At 36.2% G+C, this 26,547-nt stretch overlaps 1 protein-coding gene across 2 annotated transcripts; it reads right to left on the bottom strand.

Annotated features, from left to right (window-relative positions):
• Positions 1-1,923: 1,923 nt before the first annotated feature.
• On the bottom strand, positions 1,924-25,722 carry IQUB (IQ motif and ubiquitin domain containing). 2 transcript variants are annotated; one of them, XM_082751671.1, is made up of 11 exons: positions 25,111-25,722; positions 23,763-23,924; positions 23,474-23,649; positions 23,046-23,201; positions 21,910-22,120; positions 17,937-18,112; positions 12,872-13,042; positions 11,242-11,418; positions 9,420-9,668; positions 5,396-5,581; positions 1,924-2,809 (listed from the first exon to the last, which is right to left on the bottom strand). In XM_082751671.1, the coding sequence occupies exons 1-11, from the start codon at positions 25,292-25,294 to the stop codon at positions 2,684-2,686; spliced, it is 1,974 nt and encodes a 657-aa protein (XP_082607797.1). In that variant the 5' UTR covers positions 25,295-25,722; the 3' UTR covers positions 1,924-2,683. The 2 variants fall into 2 exon arrangements, with proteins under 2 accessions (XP_082607797.1, XP_082607796.1); XM_082751670.1 differs by lacking the exon at positions 1,924-2,809 and having other exon boundaries at positions 4,070-5,581.
• Between the last annotated feature and the right edge of the window lie 825 nt (positions 25,723-26,547).

Here is a 26,547-nt window from a genome sequence, read left to right on the forward strand (position 1 = left end):
TGCTAAGTATTGATTAGCAGCTACTTTGCTGCCCTCACATATGTAATTTATAATCCTGTTTCTATCACTGTTTACAATCACATTATACAAGAGAGGAATTAATGCTTTGTTAATTCTGACATCTTTTGGGGTCAAGGAGGTGGAAAGAGTGGTTGCTTTGAGTTCCTCTTCCCATGAGACATAAAGGCAGAAATTTACATCTTGGAAAAATATAATTTGTAATCTACATGAAACAAATAAAATGTTAAAGAAAATTTTAAAATTATTTCCTTTTCAAAGCAAAACACATTTCTATATGTTATATAATGGTAAAAATCCTTCTTTGTTTTTAAATTCAGTAACAGTGGAGAAATAATGTGTAAGATGATCAAAGTCCCAATTGAAGAAAACTAACAGGAAATAGTGTATGGTAATTTCAATCATGTTACACTAAGAAAAAAAAAAAAAAGGTCACCCTAGTTTTGAATTATGTCGGCTATACTTGGCCAAATGTTTTTTCTTTTTTGAACAGTTCTCTTTCAATATGTCATATTCTCCAAAACACTCAATTCCTATGATATCAGAGACCACTTTTGGACACTGGTTAGAAGGAAGACATGAGGTCTCACTTTATATACAGGTAGCTATTTGTTTTTTTCCCATGAAAGTTCAGAATCACAGACAGCCATGCACCAGACAATGCTCAAGTGGACTTTGGCGTAAACCAAAAAATTTCTGTGGGTGAGCAATTCTGTAGCAGGCCGAACAACTTGTTTGTGAATGCTCAACTGAACATAGAATCTAGAACTCTTCAAGCATAAATCCATAATTCTGCATCCAGTTTCAAGCCCCAAATTAAGAAAGGCTTTGGTAAATGGGAGCAAGTTCAACAGCATTCCACCAAGAAGCTCAGGAGGCAGAAGCGCTTGATGTGAGGACAGGCTGGTCTTGTTCAGCCTGAAGGAAAGAAGGCTTGGGGAAATCCTGATAGCAGCTTTCCAAAATGTATGAAGAGATTATCAAGATTAAGTCAGGCATGCATAGTAAGAGGATGAGAGACAACAGACTTAAATGAAATAAAGCAGCTTTTAACTGGATATGAGAATAAGCTTTTTTTTCAGGTGTGGAAAGCCAGGCACTGGAACAAATTACTGGTAGAGGTGATGTATTCTATATCCTTGAAGGTTTTCAAGATGTGTATGGATAAAGCCCTAAGCAATTCAGTCTGACTTCAGACCTGCGTGGGCTTGGAGCAGGAGCTGGATTCCTGAGATCCCTTCAAACCTGAATTATTTTATGATTCTGTAAATTCCAAAAATCTCCAACACCACATAGCACTGATATCAAAGGACTTGTGGCTTCTCACATTTGTTCAAATTATTTCCTTATTGTTTACTGAAACCACCTTTCAGGGCTTGTAATGTACATTTTAAACAAACATTTAAAAAGAAATTAATGTATAAAGAAGTTTGCTACTGTTTATATGATGCATGCTTTTCCTTTTGCCCTTCAATCCATAATTTTCTTCAAAAATCCTTTTATCACTCAGGCAGAGGCCCAGTCTTAGCAGCCATTCTTATCTTAAGGCTCAAGCCCTGGTAAGTACGTAAATCAATGGTAATGCTCATGTGCTACTAGTTCATATACTGAACTAAAACCCAGAATCTGCAATTAATGGCAAAACCAGTGGAAAGACTTCCATTGATGTTAGAATGCACCGCGTCAGTCGAGTCTACAAGTTTGTGTTCTGTTGAAGGAATCAACCTAGTTACCAGCTGTTTGGTTCTAAATATATGCTAATCTCTATTTTTAAATGCTACTGCTTTTACTAGACAGTTTTATATGTCAGAGCAAAGGGCTGACATGTCTAGAATAGAGGTTTCAAGCAGTCAACAGAAGCTAGCAACTTTCTGTAGGACTTTATTGAATGGACACCATCAAACATTTTTCACTGTAATTATAATCAAACATAACCATAATTAGGGAAGCAATTAACTTCTACTTTAAATAACAGAAGTTCCTCAAAAAAATAAATGTTCTGAACAGTCTGCATTGTGTATTTTAAAGTTTTCAGACTGATTCACAATAATTTCATGATCTTGGATACAACAATTGTATGCTGGCAGTTCCATTATGATCAACAAGTTGAGCCATAAAAATTGAAGTTACTGTTTTACACCAATGTTTCCAAGTCAGAGCAGCTATATTTGGAAGGGCATATCAATTTTGTTGTTCTGCAGGAATGTACAGTTTGAGGGGTTCTCTGCCTTATATGCTTAACGCCAGAAAAATACATTTAATATATTAATATAAAATTAAATAATTTATTTTTACTTTTCTAAGTGGAAGATGACAGAGGTAGCTAGATTTCCTCAAAAGCAATATTACACAGAAACAAATATTCCAAGCAACACAGGCATGCACAGTAAAGCAGTCATAGCTCACAAATGTATATAGCTCATCAACAATATTTTTTAAATAATGAGGTTACAAACCATGAAATATAGTTATATTGAATAATCAAGATCAAATTATTTTATAGGTAGGTTTATTTTGATGTTATACAATTAAGATATTGGTAAAAAAAATCTTCAAAATCAAGTAAATTGTATTAATCAATAGTTCAGTTACCTTCTTTAACTTCAGTTAACTTCGCTAAGAGTTATGTTTTTGTACTGGTAGGAATAGGTGTAGCTATTAAAAATTAACTTGCATTAGCCTGCTTGTTACTCCTAGGCAAAAATGATGTCATTGCTGGGATCTGAGCAAAGTACTTTTTCGCCCGGATATGTTTTTGTTTTATTCTGTGAATAAATGCTGCTTCATAAGCCTGAAAGAAAATCCAAATGCCATTAAATACAATGAAAATATTCATCAATCCACAGATTGCTTTATATTATAGACAGTATAAATAGTGACCCTTCAATGGACTAAGCCATATGATTTATTCATATACATTACAGAAGGAAATAAAACATTTTGTAGTTCTATACTGCTACCTTATGGTCCAACAGTGAAAATCACTAACCACTCCTTGTGAAATGTCATCTTTTAAAAACAGGAACACTTCTGGCATTTTTTATCCAAGATAAAATTCATTCATTTATTTTCAAGTAAAAAAAGTTGTATCTATCTTTTAAAAATTAAAAATGACAATGGCTAAATATCATCATTTGCAAATTGATAAATACAGGAAATTTCCTTACTAAGAATCAGAGTGATTAGTTACAAATAATCACTGCAGAAAGTGTTTTTCAGTGTTTGAGTCAGCAGTGATAATATTTTCACAATTTCTAGTGATTAGTACTATCTCAGATGATGCTGTAAATAAGCATAATATTTACTTGGAAAAAAAAACAGGCAACTTTGCTATCTCTAGATAGCTTAAGAGGCTTTTTTTTTGTTTGTTTTTGTTTTAAATGAATGAGATCCAACTTACAGCATTTTAACATTGCCTCATTTTCTCTTATTTCACAATTACTTTTTGAAACAGAGCTTTGGCCATTACCAGTGAAGAAAGGCAATTCCTTGCTGGCCCGTTTCAATTTTTGTAGCAAGAGTTAACTACAAATACCATACAATTTTAAGGTAGGCTTGCGTATCTTATCTGTTGCTTTTCTGAGCTTTCTCCCACCTCCACTGAAGCAGGAGATGCAGAGGAACCTTCTATGGCCCTCTGCCAATCATACAGTTGTTCTCCAACTTTGAACGAAGGCATTTGAAATAGGAAAAGTAATGGTTCTTCTCAAGGGTATATACAGAGCATATACCAGCTTAGAACACATTTAATAAAAAGCGCATGAAATTCAAGACTTTTACTTGTCTTCACAGATGAAGTTTGTTTACTTTCGGCTTTTCATTGTAACTGAATAATATAAAAAAGCTGAAAAAATTCACTCTGTACTCTAATGTAGTTTAAATTTCATTACTTGGGCTGAATCCAATGACAGAGAAAGTTTAAATCCAAACAGAAAAAGGTTTTATTGCAGTTACATTAAAGTAATGAAATATTTTTACTACAATTTATCATTCATATTAAAAACACAAGTGTAACCTGTGAACCTAAACAAGTTAATGGCATTTCTGACTATGACATCCAGACTTAAGAAGTTAAACCAGGTAAATGCGTAATCAGAACCTCTGCCTGCTATAAAGCCAGTAACATAGATTCCTGGATGCATTGTTAGACTCAGACTGCCTGAAGAGCCTTACTGACTGGAAGTGAGATAGAGGAGTTGATAAAGGAATTTCCAGCTTGAAACTGATTTTAACTTTTAAAGGTAATGCTCATATAAACACAGCTGCTTGAAAACACAAGTTAGGCATGCACAGACAAAAATATAGATAGCTGAATTCCCTTTATCTTTAGAATGCCCTAACACATTTTGTTCCCAAAGCATAACTTCCACTGAGTAATTCTTTTCCTCTGTGAATTTTGTTCTCAGATACTCTCAAGACTTCCATAATGACTAACATCAGAAGTTGCATTTGTGTTGCATACATACTGTGTTAGAAATTGAATTAAGAACATCCTGAATAAAAGAATGCTATACGACAATGGCCTTGGATCACTACTTATATAAATCAGAAACCTACAGGAGAGAGGCTTAATAATCCATTACTAATCACAAGACAAACAGAGTCCCCAGGACTCTATTGTGCCACAGAAAACTGAATACTCTACCATATGATGTCCAGGGAAGTGAGTTATTTACCAGGCTACTATGTTTAGATATGGGATTTGGGGGTAGTGATATAAAAATACACAGTTTCAATTACTTCTGTACCGATTCTTAAGTTTTCCCAACTCAGAGCTGCCATTACATTTTTATTATTTAATTATAAACTGTAGGACTACATTTTCAGTGGCACTTAAATGTAAGAAAGTGGTGCTATGTGAGAATGTAAGTTGAAACAAATTTTATTATAAGAAATCCTTAAGTTCTAGACAAAAGGTTATACATGCCATTCTGTTATTTGATGATAAATTTATGAGGCCAGAAACAAATGAGGCTAAAGCCTATACCAGACCAAAAGTACACAGGTGTTACAGTATTTAGAGCTTAGCATATTTTACATCCAGGCTGGCTATGTCGGAGCACAGATGAGGGAGCATCACAGATGTGGAATGGTTCTCAGTAAGCAGCATGGATGAGGCAACTTAGCTTCTTGAATTTCAGGTGGGAGAACCAGGGCAAGACAGTTTAGGTACGTGGATGTGAGCTGTAGTCTGCCAGCTGCCCTCTGGACTACTGCCTTGTCTATTTAATACTACAGACATAATTATTTAAACAGATATAGTGGGCCAACTTAAACATGCATGAGTGTAAGGACTTTGGCCAAACATCACTACATACAGGATTCTATTAAAATGTAATAGAAGTATTGGAAACAAATTAAGCCCATTAAATTTTACCTCTTGAAGGTTACACAGCTTAAGATGTGCATCTGCCTCATCTTTAGTGAGAAGAACTGTGTTCCACGGAGACCACTCCTGCTGCTTATCCCATCTGACCATCACCAAATCATAGAGGTCACTGCAGGCACTAAGAGCGGACTGACAGCCCCAAATGTTCTCAATCATGTACTGTAGATCTTGCAGCTGAAATGGAAAATGGGTAAGAAAGAAGAAACTTATTTCATTCTACAAGAAGAACATGGTAACCATGTAAGAATCCAAATCAGTCTTCGAATAAAATATTGTTCTATGCACATGTCATACAACCACTTGGTTAAAGAACATCTAGATATACACTACATCTTCCTCTAGCATGGTGTGGCAATTATCAACTACATTTTTATGTCATCTCTAAAATGCTACATTCTTACTTTGATTGTTTCTGCCAAAGGCAATTTCCCATCTTCCTTTGACATCCTGATTGCTTAAATGCTTTTATAAAACTTCTTAAATCTCATGTTTTTGTTTTCTCGCATGGCATTCTTTAACCTGCTCAGACTTCTTTGGTTAATAATAATAATCCATCTCTGTTATTACTGAGATGTTTACCATTTCATTCAGGGGTTCAGAATTACTGTTATCGAATTATTACTGTTATTACACTACTAAATTACTTCAAGTTTACATGCAGTCAGGATAATAAGGTGTGGAAAACGTAGGAAATTAGGCCAATAAAAACTCTCACCCATGACAGACCCTAAATTGCCTGCTCTGCTTCCTTCCCCTCACTCTGCTGTTGATGTGCAAGAGTTTATGGTGTTCGTGACTCTGTTACTCATTTTATCAAATGAGGTCACATATGATCAGGTAGCTACACTACAACATTAACAAAATATAATGGAAGGTCCATTTGTAAAGGTTCTCTGGTACAGAAAGGTCTTTAGATATATTTTTCACCCATGTTTCAAGTTATTCTGCATTCATCTTAATTTGTTTAATTTATAACTAGCTGTCAGAAAACACTACTAAAACTTGGTAAAAACAGCATCGTAAATGAAGAAGAAGAATTTAAGACAGCAGTTACCACTGAACTTTGGTAAAGTTTTCAGTTGCCCTCCATTGATCCTTCTCTGTATCAGTCATGGAAACATTATTGGAAGATTTTTTATCTACAGGAGCCTGTAAACAACAGACTTTTAAACAGGTTTTCTTCCACCTAGCCTTTTGAAAAAGGCTCATTTCTCTAAGGAGAAATCTTGATTTATTTTGTTAAAATAAACGTTTACACGCTATTTATTAAATTCCTGACAAAGGATGAATGAAAGTATACCAGCATGGTGCTTCAGTGACATACAGCCTAACGTATTCTCATCTATCTTGCTTCCAAAAATCCAGGAGCCCATCTAAATTATTTCCAGGGAAAATGTGGATAAAAGCTTGGCTTAGAACCTCCACTTATAATAAATGTGTGCCTACTAAGTCCAGGAACATAGGACTACTGCTACATCTGGTCTTAAATCTGGTCCTGTGGGGCCTCCTTTACTAGGTTTCACTAATTGCTTCTATTTTCAGTATTTCCTCCTTTTCACAAAATTTTGAATAACTTCTATATCTTCTAAGAAGCCAGAAATCTGTCAGCAAACATATTAGCAAGTACTACTATTTATTTTGTGTGTGTGTGTATGTGAAGCTGTACATCTTAAAAGAATTCGCTAAAGTCTATATTGGAGTATATAAAGTCCCATGCAAAACAGATCTACAATCTGACTTTCTTATTCCTGGATTATTTTTTTTCCCTGAAAAAACAGGCAAAAGTTTGTTCTATGTTAAAACTAGTCTACTTATGGGGGAAAGTTTTATTTAAGAGTCAACTTCTGCACTTTCTTGAGGTAGATATGTTTTGCTGTGAAAATTTACAGCTCATTGATTTCATAAGAAACTCAGTTCCTCCATCCCAATAACTTGTTCTGTTCTCACAAGAAACAGAAATGCCCTTACTGCCGTGTAACAGGTTGGGAGCAAGTATCAGAGAGCACTCAGCAGCTGAGACTGGGAAATGAGGGTAGGCAACGAACTGATAAAGGAGTGAAGAGTATTCATTAGTTCAAATGATCACGTCCATTAGGATTTTGCCCATCAAGAAAATCAAAGCCATACTCTGTACCATTGATTCTAAGGAGCATGGCATAGTTAAACCCTCTGAAAGAATTAAAGGCAGCCTCAGGACTTGACACAGCTGCTGATCTAACTCATTTTGATACCACAAAGCAGGTCTTTAGCTGTAGCAAGTTGAATTCAGCGGAGCTACACCCTAACACACGCCAACTGCTTTATTTGCCTTAACAGCACGTGAAGTGTTCAGCCCAAGCAGGGTTAGAATCAATACGCAAGACATCTGAAGAAAAATCTTCTATCTTATCACAAAAGTCTTGCATCTATCCACAGACAATCCAGTTTTGGTACTGCACTGGACAATAAATCAAGCTGTCGTAGACGTTGCAAAAGACTTCTAGTTGTGCCAGAGTCATTTTTGATGCCTTGGAGCTGTTTTCTGGATACAGTGGAGTAGAGGACAAACAGCGGTTGTTAGGGGAAGAAAAGAAAAAAAAAAAAAAAAACAGCTTGGAAAAATGTAATAATTTAAAGAAATGTTTGAGAAAAGACAAAACTAATAACTTAAGATGCAAATCTCTGCTGTTTAGATATTTACAGCTCTGAAGAGAAAAAGTTAATTTGGATGAAAATGACATGGAGTGTCCAGAGATGCTGTAGTGGTAAAACTGCAATGGCAAGAGAGGGCTTTCAGTGTCAGCAGTTAAAAAACAGTCATGTTTCAGTGCATTAACGGCCACCAGCATTCCGCAAGGTCAAGCATCTGCTGTTCTAATGCAGCCAAGAGAGTTTGCTGGAAAAATTTTGTAAGTGATGTGATGTGAGAGACATCCAAGTGAGCTTGAAGGATGTTTACACGTTCAAATAAAGAAAAGAAACAAAAACAAACAAACAAAAACTATTCAGCTTAAATAGAAACCAGTATTGACAAACAAGCATCTACTAAAACTCTTCTGTTATATTTCTTAACACAGGCATGATAATTAAAGATCCAATCTTACTTTTTGGCATATTGATGTCTGGCTTCTGTTTGCTTGGTTGCTGTTTTAGACATCCTGAAAATACAGTTCAAAACTGTCCTATGAATGTTGATGCCATAGAGATTCCTATTTCTAAATCCCAGAATGTTCAAATAAATTTGGGCTGTTCGATTTTCAAAAGATAATATTTTGCAATTACTTTAGAACTTTCCCAGTGGATATTGGATGTCAGATTCTTTTGTTGACAAAACAAATAGTAACAACTAGAAGAGACAGAGTTTGCTGAAGGTAGAGGCAAGAAGTTCTTTGAACTGAGTTGTTCTTGCAATGATCATTAAGAAACATTACCTACTTAGAAATGCTGCAGAAGACTACATATAATTACATATGATAGTAAATAATTTAGAAAAATTAAATATTTAGTGAATCTCTCTCACTGAGTGCAAAGCAGTAAAAATTCCAACTATACAGATGCTCTGCTGACATAAAACAGAATGTAAAGACCTTGTTTTCTTTATTTTTTCCTTCTGAGAATATAAAAAATTCACTTGTATTACTACAACAATTCAGAAAAAGGGGCTAAGGTTGTTTTACTAACACTATGTCTTCAGCAATACTCCAGCCACAAAAACATCACTGTTCCTTTACCAATGATGCCAGTGGCTTTAAGCAACAGTATCACCACAGCAGTACCAGAGAATCTGGATCATCTGTTTCTTTGACCTGCTAGCCAGTCTTCTACCTTCTTTTAATATATTGCTTGTAACCACAGCTACATTTCAAGAGCTCGAGTGCTTTTTCTTAATGGTAGTGAACATCACATATCACAGGGAGTTTTTGTTGCTTTTAGCTTTTAGTTCTCTTCCTGTCAACTACATCCACAAAATAAAAGGAAAATTAGAGACAAAGCCACCAGTTTCCATTATTAGCAATGATCTCTCAGACAGTACCTGAACTAAGAAAACAATTTTAGTATCATCCTGGTAATCAGCTTCAGACTTCTTGAGATTTTCTAGTATAAGTCTGTACTTCAAAAATGATTCCCGTTGCCGAGCCTCATTATCAAGCTTGCAACACAAGTGACATCTGCCAATGGTGCGGGAATTAGCAGGAACAGGAAATTCAGTAGATGGTAAGTAATTTTCGCAGCTATGACAGAAGTTAACATTTTTATAGAGCTTTAGAGGATGTGGTGGAACCTAAAAGATTTAAAAAAAAAAAAAAAAAAAAGTTAATTTATCACAACATGATAATATCTTTGTATTACTTGTGAGCCACCCTAACTCTACCATGAATAGATTGTACATGTATTTATGCAAATGCTCTAATATTTAAAAGCTACTAATTAATTTTAAAATACTCATTAGGATTTTTTTTCTTTTAAATAGAAGACCAAAAGCCATTCTATTTTCTTACTGTTCTTGTTTAAACCAGTTATACAAATCAGTCAGTTTGTTTTTTTAAGATATATGAAGACCTTCTGCGCCAGTGCTCTTGCTAGTGCTTTTCTGTAAGCAGATTGTCATCTTTCCAGAATGGCTGATAACACAGAAAGCAGGAACCAATTCTTCAGCATTTAATTTTTCATGTGGAATCTGTTCTTCACGTCAAAGATAAAGCCTTGAGCTTGCAGGCATATTAATACTTCAGCATAAAAATATGAAATCATAAAAACTCTGTGTCCAAAAGCAATACTGGGGAAGAAAGTGAACGAAACTTGCTAAAAACCTTATCCTCATCTTGCTTTGTGGTTCTGGAAGGAGTATAATGTAGTCTGTGCAGAAGGCCCACGTCTGTAATAGGGTAGCTTGAACAATCTGACAATCCCGCTACCCACTGTGGTCATCTGCCTTTCTTTGAAACGCCCAGAGGCTGTGGTCACTTTGACTGTCTGCTAATGAACTGCCGTCTTTTTTATGGTCTACGGGAGGTTACAAGGTTCAAAAATAGGTGCAGTTCAACCTTGAACTCAAGATACAGTGAACCAAAAGCTACAAAACCCAAGCATTTCCCATCCCCACTCTCTGCTATGACCCATCTAGGTAACCCTGATGATAAACGTAGTGAAAATTTACTGTTAGTTGATTCTAAAGCCCATTATCGTTTACTAGGTCCCTATCCTTGAGGCACTATCAAACACTATAAGAGGAATCCTCTCCTGATATATGCAGAATACATGTCTTTTTCTAAACCAGCCATAACGAGTGATATTTTTACTACAGTCTGGAGTTAGAAATTAAAAAAAAAAAAACAATCACACAACTTAAAAGAGGTATCTACCACTATCTCCCCTTCCTAGCTGGATCTGCTTTTCATGAAGTAACAATTGGTTGTACAACAGCAGCTCATCACTTTGACAATGGCAACGCTCCTCCTTCCTGGATTTGTGAGACATTACACCTTCTTCCAGTGGAAGAAAAAATGCTTTGCAATTATGTCATTTTCAGCTCTCTCTGTTGGTTGGTGTCGTTGCTGTTACAATTTCCTGTTACTACCTTGTAAGATCTGTAAGACCATTTACAGCGCTCTCTCTTTACGATCTGCTACTTCTCAGATTGTTAAAACCATGTTAAAACTATGCTTTCTCTATGACTATATAAGATGATTTGTATGAAAATTGTATGTATTTTTACTTCTTGAGGAACTCCTCCAGCAATTCTACAGCAAAAAGAAATAAAGTATTCATGGTTTTCCACTCCCATTTTCTATCCTATTTTTTTTGGCTATTTGGTTTTATGGCTATTAACTCAGACTGCAAAACAGGAACAATACCTTAAGTATCTTTGCAACTTCAGGGTTAAACTTCGGTGTTTTAATATACTGTAGAAATAACGTACAAATTCTTTTCCTCAGTCCTTCTAAGTTGCATTCTTTCACCTCTCTTGACATAAGATCAACTTCTCTGTCAATTAATTCCACTATTTCCTTTGTTAATTCACATGCATGTTCCTGAAGGAAAGTACAGAATAAAAAGGGGGAAAAAAACAGTACAACAATATAACAAACAAAGTATTTCTAACACAGATACAAAAGCAAACTATGGACACTATGCCATTCATTCACAGCCCCTTACATTCTCAATATGAACAGAAGAACCTGTAGTGTCTTAGGAAAATAACCTCTAAAAACACTAACGTAAAAAGCCAAACAACTAAGAATACTTACAGATTTTGCTTTAAGGAGCCTGTATGTATACTGAAGCTATGAAGAACTGCAAATCTGGAGGCACTAAAAAACACTGAGCATCTGACATGAGGCACAGAACACAGGCACAGTTTTGAGCCTCCAAAATCCCCAGGAAGTCCCTAAGGAGCTTTGGCTTCTTTTGGCCTTTTGGCACTCTCTGGCTATGTGACAGGAGGTGTAACATGTATACACAGTTGTGTTTTTTTTTTTTTTGTTTTTTTTTTTATATATTTTAAAAGAAACAAAGACAAAACCACCCAACCAGTCAAAACACACACACTAAAGACCTGGGAGATTTATAAGCATCCTTGGAAATTAGTCATTTCAATACTTCAAATGCTTATAAAGAGATTCTCCAGGGATAGATAGCAGGTGACTAAGTTCAGGGTTTCTTCACCTAAAACATGAGTGTTAATTTACAGAAATTCTAGGCTTTGATTACTACAACAATGACTGTATTCAGATGGGCAAAAGTTCATAAATTAGCAATGCTCCCAATGTCATATTGACTTCAGATCAAATTCTGCTATTACCAAAGGCAACAGGAAGATGCTAGTTTGTTTCAGTAAGACCAGGAAACAACATTCTGTTCTAGTTTGATGTCAACTTACCATCCTGAAAGTGCCTTAAAGCTGAATTAAAAAAATAAGTAAATAAAAGGTTTAAAAGAAATGCAGCCAGCTTCTATTTCACTAAGAATCCTGGCAGTAGCAGTGGGGATGGGGAGTGAGAGGTAAAAGAAAAAAAAAAATCAGTATTTGCCAGCCATAAAAGTGGCAGCCAAAGCAACAGAGAAATTATAAGGTTCTAAATGGGGAATCAAGAACATCTGTTTCAAGAAAAACAAAAAAAATAGTAACAGACACTCGCATCTCTGTCATGGTTTTCATCAAGTTGTTACAAATATTAAGTTAATCTTTGTCCTATATTTGTATTATGTTTTAATACACACACACACAAAAAAAAAAAAGACCAAAAACTTAAAATTCTACCACAACTTGAAGAAAAACGCGTACATCACAAAGTGCAATATGAATTTAGAGTATACCTGGAATATAAATTATTCTCTCATGGTACATTAGACTCTTGCTGCCAGCTGATCATGCTGGCACCTATTTGCCAGAAGAAGTGTTGCATATGTATTGACATAATTAAATGACTGTACCTCTGGAAAGTGTAGCTTCAAGCCAAACATAAATAGAAAAATAAAACATACCTCCACTGTACATCTGAGAGTTAACAGCACATCTACTCTCTCATCTTGTGGGATGTCATTCATGCTAACACTGCGGTAGATTTCAAGCAGTTCTCTGGCTCGGAGTGTGTACGGTGTATCCATTTCAGTGGTTTTTCCATCATATGCTTTCCATCTCTTGGGCTGTGCACACTTCAGAAACAATTTGTACAACTGAGCTATTATAAACTGATCACCAGCTGACCAAGTGCATTGTTACATCAGATTTCACCAGCGCAAACACTGACTTGACTTTAATGCTTGGCTAACACAAAAGGCTAATTCTATTGTCGATATTTCTACAGTACCTTTTCCACCAGAGCAAGCATTCAATTGCACACTTTGTTTAAAATTGCAGGTCATGAAAATTTTGACTTGGAGTATATTAAAAATAAATAATATTCTCCTACAGGGATACGCTCTGCTTCTTTAAAATGAATTTACTGACAGTAGTGTTGGAATACATTTGCTCTGTGTTTCATCTCGCAGTCATAAATCCCTCTAAACTATCAGTAAGATCAATGGGACTGTTGACTGTGTAAAGATCTCAAATTTAAGGCCTCAAAGGCTACTGCGGTGCAAGGCACCTCCAGGGAACTGTTCTATTTTCGCTAGCTGTACAGGCAGATAGAAGGCATAGACTGGTAAAGCTGACTAAGGTACAGTATGAATTTACAGCTTATTGGATACTTAGCTGGCTCCTGTTTTGCAGACCTAACTACAGACCATACTATTCCAATTCTCTTTGCACATCTTGAACTTCTGCAGTGAGAAGTTACATGGGATCAGCTGCACTACTCAGTTCGAAGAGTCCTGGCATTCTCCTCTTCCTGCAGGACTGGCTCTGGTTGCTGTCCACACTGATACAGTGTGGGGCTAATTAACCATGGAGACAGATATCTCAATCCAACAGAAAGATGGCATTCGAAACCCTCTCCCCATCATTGTCTAACACCACTCCTCTTCCTTAATCTTACACTGAGACAGTTATTTGTAATTTCACTGGGTGTGTTAATCATTCATTTTCACTGCATTTGGAACTTGAATATTCTCAAACACCTGTGAGCTTCACTTTGAGATCTCAGTGTCAGCTAACTAGAGCAACACTTCATGAAACCTTTGGATGCCTGAGTAGTTTTGTGGATATGATTTTAGTATCTATGTGATTATTATGATGATGATGATGGCTTGTGATGGTGGGAGGTCATACAAATAGCAAGAATGTTAGGTAGATAGAACAGATAGGAGCAGTCTTCACCACATCAAAATAGGGCTTTCGTCTTTTAAAATTATAAAACTAGGCAAGCAAAAGAAAGACAAAGTAATTGAAAAGATGGCCTAATACTGGATAACGTTTAATTACTTTATCAGTAGGGATGGAACTATAATTAAAGTATTATTAATCAGAGATCACAATCCAGATCCAGAACTAATTAAGAAATGCAACAGCAAAATGGACATTAGTGAAAAGTAGAACTCGTCATTCCTTAATGAAATCTTTGAACTTCTGCAAAACCAGAAAGAAGCTGTTTTCTGTCAGGGAGAGAAAGGAGCATTCTAACGTAACTTCATGACTTTGTTACACTAACTTTGTACAGAACTAGAAATACTGAAAAAAAAAAAAAAGGCAAAAACCCACAAACTTAGAAGAAATATTATGTTGCCCATCTACCTTACGAAAAAGCTGCGACAATCATTGATTTCCACAGTGTACGTAACTGCAGTACATACATTTGATCCTCTACAAAGAAATCACTTTTTGTAAGACATAAAGGTCATCTGCTTATACTAGGGAGAGTCATTGAGCAGAGATTGCCTAGGACACAGTTACTGAAGCTAGGTTCCTTTGGTAAATTTACACAATCCAGCTATGAGCTAGCAGTCTCAGGGCTGTACGCTGCAGACCACCTGTAACACAGACAACCTATGTTATGATCACATTTAAATTACTCAAATCAAGAAAACCTATCTGTAACTTCCTCACTACCTCATCAAAAAGGGTATTTTATAAAATGAAGCAAATTAAACAAACAATGAATGATGCAGCTTTTTATTGAAAAAATAAATACAGAGATCTCATCACTATGGACAGGATTTCGAGTGTATCAGAAAGAATCTCAATCTCACTGATTTCAGGACTATTTTCATGAAGGATTGACATAACAAAACTAAAATTACAGATTTTTTACCCAGCTTTCTCCTGACTGAAACTGTCTGCTGGCAGTGCTGTGGAATTTACAATAATGCTGTTATCTGTATTACTTCAGAGAGCAAGACTACTGTAACCGCACTCTGCTGCCAGCACAAGAAACCAGAAAAAAACACCTGAGGAGAGAAACAAAAGAGCACAGATACAGAGAGAAAAAGGTAAGCAAAGCAAAAAAATGAAATTCAGAAGACGTGTACAGAAATAGCAAAAAGTTTGAAAGGTATGAATAGAACAAGAGTTAATAATTACAGGACTGCCTTTTAAAAAAAACTCCAATTTTGCTCTTCAAAATTTGAATGCAGACAAATGAACTTGGTGTAAAGAAGACACCTAGAAGGTAGTGCACACATGACCAGGAGAAACCATTCTAAAAGCACACAGGCATGATTAGGGTACATGCCTAACTTAGGAATAAAGGGAACAAAAGTTACCATGAAAAAGCAACTTTCATATCATGTTGGCTAAGTAGAGCTGCTTGCATTCTTCATACATGAAGAATGCATTACAACGTCATTACAACTTTAACGGCGAGTGTCTGGATTAACGTTATCAGTTCAAAGCTGAAGAAATAACTGAATAAAGTGGTTATAATCCACTCCAACAATAAATTTCATGTGTTTAAACTGCCTTGTTACAATCATAATGAGACACCTATTCAGTTTGACATTGCCTTTTTTTTTTTTTTTTTTTAAATGCAGAGTTTATTACTTTCTTTATCTCCTGTGTTAGGCTGCTATCTATGTCAACGGGTTAGTCCAACACCAAACAAACACTACTGTTGAAATTATGTTAAAACAAAGAAGAAAAAAAGGAAAACAAACAAACAAACAAGCAAGCAAGCAAAACCATGAAAAGATGCAGAAATTAAGCTAACTAGCTTGTCAAATTAGAAAGAAAATAGTCTCTGTACTGAAACACAAAAGTATAAATGTAAAATATGAATAAATAAAATAGTAATAAGTGCTCCTGAAGTATGTCCACTGTTTGGAAAGAGACGTCTCTTGTCTCTCAGGTCTCTCATGAATCTCCAACCATCAGCTATCAATAGGAGTTATGGTACTGAAGAACATTTTACTTCTGATTCCTAAATGCAAGAAAACTGTCTGGCTCCTGAGAATATATATCAGAAGTAATCTATACAGGGTAGCACACTGGAAAGCAGTGCAGAAAGGAAAAATAAAGATCAAGATACAGTTAAGAGGAAATATATTTGCTTTAGACTGAACCAGGCTTCTTTTCTTAGAAGGATGATAAAGGAATAGATGTTAAATAGTAGAAGCAAGTATTTAACATAGAAACGATTCGTGATTCTTGGTATCATTCCTAAATATTAAGTTTCTTTGTTTTTTGCACTCTTGATAGCAGTAACAGAGAATTCAGTCATGTCACGGCAATAAACCTGGTAGCAGTTCCCCCAATATTTCAGATAAGTAATTTGTTCATAATGAAGAAAGATGATAGACTTTATCAAATCATTTTCTGGGGTCCTGTTCCCATGCATCAATAATAAAATGAAGAGTTTCCTTTGGACAGAACTGCCACTTTTGAGCACTAAATAGTCTAAAAATTTTGTTATTCCCAAACTATTGCTGTTGCAGTATTTCTTTTCATGATTATTTCATATCCCCTGAAAGCAGACAGAGAAAAAAAATAATCTTCTGAGAGGTTAGATTGCTGTTTTAACTTAAAAGGACTTTATTTTTTGTACTTCACATTAAAGAGCCACTGAATGTAATGTCATTCTAAATCATCTTTATATGAACTAATTCTCTCTTTTGTTTTTCAAATAGATGAGAACCCAAAGAACACTCACATTAAATTTCATCCCTATGATTACAGAAAAATAAAATCTCAAGTTAAAATTGTAGTTCAGCCGAAACCAATGAGTTAATCACTGAGTTCAATAAGATACAAGATACAGTTAACGCTCTCTTGGGTTTCTATCCTGTACAGGAACACAGAGTAAATACTTCCTTTGAAGACAGGCATAAGATTATCTAGGAACAGAAGCCTGTGCTCAATGGGGAAATAAACAAAAAATCTAGCTCCTGCAGTATAACATTTTTGAGGAAAGAAAAAAAGAAAAAAAATAACTAATTCTGTAGAGTAAAATTTAATTTTTACAAATACTTAATGCATAGTTCAAAGTTTGCATTTAAGTTTAAATGCAATAGCAAACTTTTCCACTATAGAGAGCAATGAACAGTACATACCAGAGGGAAGATCATTTAGTCGTTCGTTTTGTTTAGTGAAACTGAGTATTTTTGAAAGGTAAGCTTATAGGCAGATTTTTAAAGATACAGAAACTGATTAAGAAAGAACAGAGTTTCATGCATGAATTCTTACATTCTAATTCTCACAATACAAAATACAGAATAATATGCAGTGTCCTGATATTTTATAATGGCTTAAATTAGCCATTCTGAGTTCTGTTAGAACTTGAGCCTTGCATGATGCTAAAAGTGCCATCAGAATCACGTCCTTTATGCATGATGGTTACACAACACAAAATTAATCTGCTCTGTGCTGATTTTTGTATTATACATATACGCAGCTACTTTTGTATATGAAAAATCTCAAGTGACAGTCCTAATGATGTACTGATGCATTGTTCATCCTTCAATAATCAGTCACAGTGCTAGGGAATTTTCTCAGCTTGGAAAAAGAGCATCACTGACACGAACAACTAGAAAATCTGGATATAGAGAACATTAGGATTCACATGATTAACTTGTAAAGCTATAAAAGTTACTTTGGGCTGGTAATTTACAGATGCCTTTTCTCTTCCTGTATTTCGGAACTTTACATTTATGTTCAGCCTAAAACTACTTTACTGACCTTACTCAGAAAGTGCAGTACTGCTTTATGTTGATTCTCCTCATCTGCGTTTATTTTGTGTCTCCCAATGGAAGCAATCAGCTGTGCCTCTTCTTCTAGAAGTCCACAAAGTGCTGCCTTTCTTTCAGCTCCAGTAAGAGTTGCGTTAATCCGTTCAATCTCCTCCTGCCTCCATGCTACAGGTATAAATATTTTAGGTATTTTTTTAGATGCTTTCCAGTGAAATTCCTACTTTCCTATTTCAGACATAACATAATTATTAGTAATAATAATAAAAAAACAGTTTCTGTATTGGGAAATCGATTGTTATACATATTTTCAGTACACACAAAATGGCACAGAAATTAATGTAAATGATACAGGTGTTCTAAGAGGGTGTGAGCGTACATCAATTGCACACTGCCAAGTCATACTCCAAACTCAAAGACGATTTAACAGAAAAATGAAAAAGAAGAATAATTTAGTTTCTGTGGAAATGCAGGGTGCGATGATTTCTTCATGATTTTGCATCTCAAATAATAATGAGTCTCAAACAGCTGTGAATGATATGAACACAAGAATCATTTTAAACAAATGCTGATCAAACTTGCAAGACAAGATATCATGAAGATCCTCCCAACAGATTAAGAACAGCATCTTACTGCGGTGCCACTGGTTCTCAGTGCTTAGAAAACCACTGCTTCTCCCTGCAGAAAAGAGTAAAATCTAAAGAAGACTGACGTCATCCAAACCCAAGATAAAACTTGGCTGACAATCATGTTTAGCTCTTCAGGTCTTAACAGTGAATATTGAGTAGTATCATCTTTTGCCACCTAAGGCAGATGGAAACACACTTATAAATAGACAATCACTACTTCACTCTCCATTTCCTCTTCCAGAACTGAACCCTTTAAATAGAAGGAAGGGACACCAAGCCACTAGATAATAATCACAGCAGCAAGTGAATCAGTACATGCTGTATGAGCACCTGGCCTTCTAACTCACAGGGTCAAATCACCAAACCACAGGTATCTCCTACAGTTTGAAGTATAAACTACTTAATAACAAACATGCAGACACACCTATCATGGCTTATTTTGTGGTACCCCTTCTGATATGCAGCCTACGTGCCCTTACAGGAATCCCTCAGTAAAATCATTATGTTTATGGAAAGCTGTTTTGCTTTGCATACATCATAACAATTCCTGGCTTTTCTGAAGGGTCAGTTCCATTTCAAATACATCCTGATATTTTTGTAGGTAATTTTGTATGACCTCAAGCTTCCATATTCCTGAATAGCATCTCAAAGTACCTTGTTATTATTTCAGAATATTTATACAAAAGCAAAACATGGGGTAGAGAAAACAATACAATGTGATGCACACTTACTGCAAAAGCCTATATCATCAGGTAAGATTAAAGGCAGGAGGAGGGAAGGGAGAAAGGTTTATTTTCTGCCCGTGGCTTCCTTATCTACAATACCTTATGTTTTCTATTTTAAAATATTTCAATCCATTTCCTTAAGGCTCTCCAAGCTTTGGTATTAATGTGACAGCTGTCTGACAAATTCTGAGTACCCAAAGATATATTTTAAAATAAAGCCATTTCTGCAAACAAAAGCACAGCATAGAATTAATTTACATGAAGCTTTATATGCCTGAAGGGGGCAGCAACTTCAAAGGTAGAGTTAATAAATACAATAAGCAATTTTGTACTTGCAGAGATGAAGGTGCTATGAAACAGTTATCCATACTCACCTAGGGTGAGTCATCATATACATACAATCAAGTTAAAGACATTCTTCTTAGATTATGTTTTACAGATAGAGATTGGATCATTATATTTTTTTTCCTAGTGTTTTTATAGAGCAAATGAAGTTGTTCATACTTTTCAAATAACTAACAAATGTCTCTATATGCAGACACATAGAATATTTAGATACATCTCATTTGCACCAGACAGTCAGCAGGCAAGTTTTTGTACCAAAATGAATTGCTTCTACTGGCTGACCCTGTAATATTATCCCGGTGTTGTGATCAGCAGCAATAACCTTCACAATCTCTAGAGGACAATAACCTCATTCTATTACTGTCACAATGATTTAGCTTGTGTAGACTGGTGACACTATAAGAATGTAAAAGGAGTTTCAGATGCAGGTAGGAAAAAAAAACAAACCAACTTCCTAGAACCACTAAGCTCCGTTATAACAAAGAGCATGACTGCAAGTCCCCAGAGAAGCAACTAGTCAACAACAGTAAACAAAACAAAAGCAAGCAAACAAACAAACAAAAAAAAACAGATTGATACCAGCCAATTGTTTTACAGCTTTTGAAGTGGCACGTGCTTCTCAGGTTGCCTAGATCTTAAATTCCTGAACACGCAAAACTGGAAGTTCTGTTATTTATGAATCCAACTGTATTAAATTAAGCAAAAAAGACTGTTATATAACAATAAGTTTTAAATCTAAGAATATCAGGGAAATCAGTGCTTAATCACAACTTTATCTCAGTTTTCTTGCTTCTATTGCAAATAAGCCTCTCCACGCACAAAGAATTAGATCACAGTCGATAGCACATTAACTAGGAAGAAGTTTAAAGAAATACTGGAGAAAATCAGATACTAAACAGTAGTCCTTGCCAGAAATTGAGAGAGAAAATAATCAGTTGAATATCTTGGGTTTTGATTATCAAGTTAGGCCTTTAAGAGTGCCCAATTCTTCAGAAATAAAAAGCAAATCTTCTCTGAGGAGAAAGAGGGAAGGAAAAAACAACCAACCAAGCACAAATCCCAGAAAGATACAATCCCCAAAATTTTAAATCTTAAAACCAGTAATAAATTTTTACATTTGTCACAGAGAACAGTAATATTTATATCACTTACACATTTAGACAAAGCGATTTGTTCTGTGCCACACAAAGTATGACAGAATTTAAGATAAGTGTGTAACCTGGGACTTCTTGAATCATGAGCCTAAGCTGTATGAAGAACATGCGGCCAAATTTATTTACTCAGTTTACAATAGGAAAAATAGTTGGGATGGTTTAAGGTACATCTGGTATCTTTGCAATGAATCAGGTAATCCATTAGGTCAGATCTGCATTAGGAACAGTAAGGTAAAAACTGCTAAAGAGTTATTATACCATAAGCAAGCACTGTAGGCTTAGATAAAATATGAGTTATAGAAGTGACAGTGCAAGCTTCTTGCTTAAAAGGAGACATTTTAAAAGAACTCTTGCATTTTTTTTTTTTTTTTAGTTTGTTTTTAATGTGCTGGTACATATCTTTCATTTTTGTTTTTCCAAAATGGCTAATTTTCTGTTATATTTACATTATTCTCCTGTTAGACTTTAAGCCAATTATCTGCAGTATTCACTTTATTTTGCCAGAAAAGTTTAGAGGTGCTTGCCTCTATTAGACATCATCCACTCTGATAGGAGAAGTCTTTCAAGATGCTCTATAGGAGTCTTAACAGATTTTTAAATTTTTGACAGCAGTTTTGTGAAACATGGAATACATTAGAAAGGAAAAGAAATGGTGACAGAAGAGGACATGGACGAAAGCAAAAACTTAATTTCTCTTGTAAATTTCTGGGCAAAATGTAACCCGTTATGAAAATATCTATATTAAACAGCAAACGATGGATCTTAATTGTGATTTCTTGATGGCATTATTTTCAGCAACTTATATGCATCAGAGTTACTTTAAACTTCTGATTCTTAAAAAAATAAGAAGTTGTTCCTCTAGCTGACCTTACATCATTACAGATGAAGGCAAAAACAAACAAACAGGCAAAAAAGTCCCGCAAAACAGCACAAATACTAGCACCATTCTATAAGCTGATAATTTCCTAAAAAGCTTCTAGAAATATATAAAAGTCACGTAATGCCTTAAAAAAAAAAAAAAACAAAAAACCACAACTTGCCAAAACCAGAAAAGTTTGTTTTCGACTGTACTCTTTTGCTGCTTTAAGAGCGTCCCTTTAAGAAAAACTTACATTCTAAAGCATGGTAAAGCAGCTCAAAGTCTTCTTTTGTTTTAGGGTTCAGTCTTCGCTCACGTTCCCTCCTCACTTTGTCTTCTTTCTCTTTTTTCTTTTTTAACTCTTCTTGTGCCTCCCATGCCAGCCTCAGTCTCTTTTCTTCCTTCAATTTTTGTACTAGTTTTCTAGCATGCCAACGGCGGAAATATTTCTGTAATACTATTACCTACATGTGATACAATACCAAAAAGTCATCAATTTAAAAACAAACAGCATAGTTATTTTGGGTTCCATTTCTACAAGATCTTAGGGGTGTCAGGTCATGCTAACCAAGCAAGTTCTTACAGAAAACTTCTAACCAGAAGATACTAAAGCATCTGGCTAAACATATCAATACACTTATCTCACTTGGGGAAACCAATTGTTTATCCATTTAGTCAAACTGCCTATTTCAAGAAATTAAAATAAGACCTAGGGCATTTACAAAGCAGTGTCCAGAGGCTAACATGATGACAAGGCGTACTTAAGTTAGGTGCACAGTCACTGAGTAAGTGGCTTGCATGAAGAAACTTAAAATGCCTGAACAGCCAGTCCTGCACAATCACTGTACAGAATCTGCAGTCAGAATCACCTACAGGAAGCAACTCTGTGCACCAAAAAGAACCCACAAGCCCACTGTGTGTGTCAGGTCTGTTTATAAATAAATATATAAATACATACATACATACATACAAAAACACAAAATCCAGAAGTCAAATGCAAGTCGTGTAAATCCTAGTCCAATACTCCAGCTATTTGAGGCTGTACATGGCATTAAAGTCCTTCTGAGGATATGAGAATGCCATAGGGACAAGTGTATTTTAATCCTTAATAATATGTATGGAAGTTTACCTTAAAATAGATATCATTACATTCACAATGTGCAATATTTAAGAAACCATAAGGTCTCATTCAAATGTTGCTGAAAACACTAATATTGTAAATGTGCAGACACACACTTACCCTAAATCAGAAAGATTACCAAATGTGAAGATTAAGCTGACATTTGGAAGCTCACTGTTGAATTTACTCTTTGAACACTCCTTAAATATTCAAGTAACCTTTGTGCTACTTTACTTTACAGATACAGTTGCAAACAGAAGAGAACTTACAGCTTCAAGTCGACGTTTATGGTATTCTTCTGCTGTGAAATACTTTCCAGGTGTTATTAGTTTGTCAGTCACGCTTGACACATACAGGCCAACCTTAGTCATCTGTGTTGATGTTGGATTTGCTGTTTGTTGACGTTTATTTTTTTGAAACACAGTCTGGGGAAAAAACGCATGTCAAATTGTAACAAAATACAGAGATTGTATTGATCATCATTACAAGAAGTACAAAATTAGCTGTTTATAAACAAAAACAAAAAACACAAGCCTAATGATATTAATCCATTAAATACATTCACCTGCATACTTATTGCTGACTTACATCCTCATTCCTATTTGAAATAATTGTGTCAATGTTCTATTGTTTAGAAACAAATAATAATAATAATAATAATAATAAACATTCTAAAAAGACACTACAAAGCTATTACCTGTGTTTCCCTACAAAATAACGTAGTTCCTTTTTCAGGTCTTTTTTTGGGTATTGTTTGTGATCCTGCATTATGAAATTCCACTCCTGTTATTCTGTTCTTAAATCCACCCAGAAATGGTTTACGAAAAGTAGGTCTTTCAATTTTTACAGCTACATCTTGGAAGGTATCAGGATCTGTCCAAACAGAAGTTCCAAGACAGAAATATTGTTTCTTTTAGTAACAGATCGAGATTTTAAAATGTTTGTTTATCTATCGAGATAGATACACATTTAAAAACACCATTTACCTGTTTGTACTCTGACAGTGATGACATCAGGCATGCGGTAATCCTGTTGAACTCCTTTCCTGGCAAAACGTCCCAGATCAAGATGCAACTCCTCACACTGGATAGTTTCATGAAATGTAGCCACACTCCACATAAGAGTTTTATTATCCTCAATTACACTTCCTAAAAAATAAAAACAAAATTAATTTCTGATATGCTTCTCAAAACAAATAAAATACCTCTTTCAGGTTTACACGTAAATGATGTTATTGAAACATTGTAAGGCAGAATAATCATAGATTTTTAAGCTGGAAAACAGTTTGTTTCAACAGAAAGCTGAAGCAGTATTAGATACTATTTAAAGAGAGATCTAACGTAATGCTTTTACCACATAAAAAGTCATTCATATTCCAATTTAAAAAGTTATAGTAGCTAAATGTATGTTTTATTCTCAAGTAAATAATTTTATAAAGTTAGTCACGTACACAGTGAACCATTATTGAAAATCTTACTGAAACCCACTCCAGCTTAGACCCGATCTAAGCATATGATAGCTGAATCTGTGTGATCTTCCACACGTTACTTGACTTTGTGGTGTTGACTCAAAGACTATGAACCAGGTTTACTTAGCTTGAAACTCCAGACATTACTTCTTTTTGGCTTAGAGATAAGATACACCATCTGGCTTTGGTACAGTGCTCTTCCCAGGAAGTGATGACCAGCTACTTGAAATAAGAGCATCTGAACAGAACCCGGCCAAGAGGCAGGCAGGCAGCAGCTCTGTATTGTCACTCACTGTGCTCACACGTGGAATGGGATGCGCTACCTTCAGCTCTGAAGACCTAAGGAAGCAGGGTGCTGAATGGAAAAGGGGAAGTCACACAGGACAGAAGAGAGAAACATCAAGTAAATGCAGGAAGCACTGGAGTGTTTTGAGGACTGCAGGAGAAAGGCATGGAGTACAGAAGGGTGACAGGTAAGTTACAGGCGAACCTCAGAAAGGTAAAATAGCAAGGTGACTGCTATGATCTAGCCTAAATTAATAGAAGTCATGTTATATTTGAATTATGCACTGCTATTTTTAACACACCTGTACAAAACACATAAACATACTCATATACATTTCTGGAAACAAAGATTGCCCTATAAGATGTTCTATTAGTATACAAATTGCTATCACAATGTGAGATATATAATGCATTCTTCACCTTTTCAATCAAATTTTATATAATAATTTTAAAAGTCACTTCAAAACCAAAAACCTGCAAATGTGAAAAGGAGGGTGTGAGGAGTGCAAGATGGCATAATCAAGTTGAAGAAAAAAATCTCCTTAAAGCACTAATGTCCAACGTTTTAACAAGTTCTTTACCTGTCACTGTCGAATTTGTCACATTCTCTGACAGCACTGCATCTTGAGATGTTTCTTTTTCCCTTTCTGAATTTTTTAATGCAAGTGAAGTAGGGTAACTTGTAGCAGTAACAGGAGATGCATTCTCGGGTGATGCACTGAATGGGCCGTCTGGCTCACACGCACCTTGCTCACCATTTTCCATCGCTCTGAAAAACTTTTCCTAAATCCTCTCTCAACCAGCCTACTCAGAACAGCTGGATGACTTATTTTCATCCAGCTGCAAAACACTGAGCATCTTCACAGGTCTTTAGCACACACAACGCTCCACCACGGTGCCAGCGAGCAGCCAGCAGCCCCTATACATATGCATGTATGTATGTATATAATGCATATATACATCGGTGAAATGTGCACAGGGAGGAATTCACAGCCAAGCCAGCCGGCGGCCAGGCCCTCCCTCAGGGCGCACAGCCATGGGCTCACCTCCCCTCAGCGCCTCTCAGGGCGGGCACCACCAGGGGGCAGCGGGTCGGGCCGTTGGCCGCCCGCCTCCTCTTCTCTCCCCCCGGCTCGGGGCACGGCTGGGACCCCCGGTACCCCGGTGCTTTGCTCCTTTCCCCCCCGGCTCTGTCAGGGCGTCCCGAAGCAGCCGCTCCCTGCAACCATGGCAGCGCGGCCCCAGGCATGCGTCCTGAAGGGCGGCGGGGGACGCCGGGGAAATGGCGGCGGCGGCGCCGTGAGGGGGCGGGGGCAGCACCACCGCAAAACCTCTCGCTTCGCATCGGCCCTGGCTTGTTACGAGGGGCGATGGAGGGTGTCGGGCATTTCCTCTGCGGGCAGGGGAAGGAAAGACCCGTGTGAGGGGATTCGAGGGGTGCGAAGCGACGAGGTGTTGCTACAGCTCGCACAGGTGTCTCAGCGCCATGCAGGAAAACCCCGAGTCCAGCGACCTCGCACAACTACTTTAGAGTTAAAAGGCACAGCTGTGTGGTGCCAGGCTCTGGGAGGACCCTGGTAAAAAAGTTATTTCAATATAATTACATATTTCAATATATGTTTGGAATTACATCTACACACCATGTAACAGTATGCCACATTCACGTTACAAAGTCTCACAGACTTCAGATTACGAACACAGACCTGCTTCCCATAAGGGCAGAAACAGCCCCTTACTACTGGTATCTGTTTTCTGACCCCTGGACTGAACCTGAACTCATGGTAGAAGAGGACCAGAAGTAATTCTATAGAGCAAATCACTTTGTCCCTGTCATATAACCACATTGGTCAAACATTCAAACTCACCTGCAGCGTGAAAAATGATTTTCATTCTTTGGGAAAGCATATACCTTGAAAACAAAAAAGCATCTTTCATCTACTTCCAATGGAATGTCAACAATCAAAATTACATAGATTAAAGTTGTCTTGTTAAGAAAACAGACACTCGACAGACTAAAC

This window comes from Aythya marila (genome assembly GCF_965140915.1).
Source record: "Aythya marila genome assembly, chromosome: 1".
In the NCBI taxonomy this organism is placed as follows: Eukaryota; Metazoa; Chordata; class Aves; order Anseriformes; family Anatidae; genus Aythya; species Aythya marila.

Coding starts and splice junctions, on each gene's coding strand:
- IQUB (XM_082751670.1), bottom strand. CDS start 25,294: ATGGAAAATGGTGAGCAAGGTGCGTGTGAGCCAGACGGCCCATTCAGT. Junction 23,650..23,762: donor CACTGTCAGAGTACAAACAG/GTAAATGGTGTT, acceptor CTGTTTGGACAG/ATCCTGATACCTTCCAAGAT. Junction 13,043..17,936: donor TACTGCACTTTCTGAGTAAG/GTCAGTAAAGTA, acceptor TTGTTTCTGAAG/TGTGCACAGCCCAAGAGATG.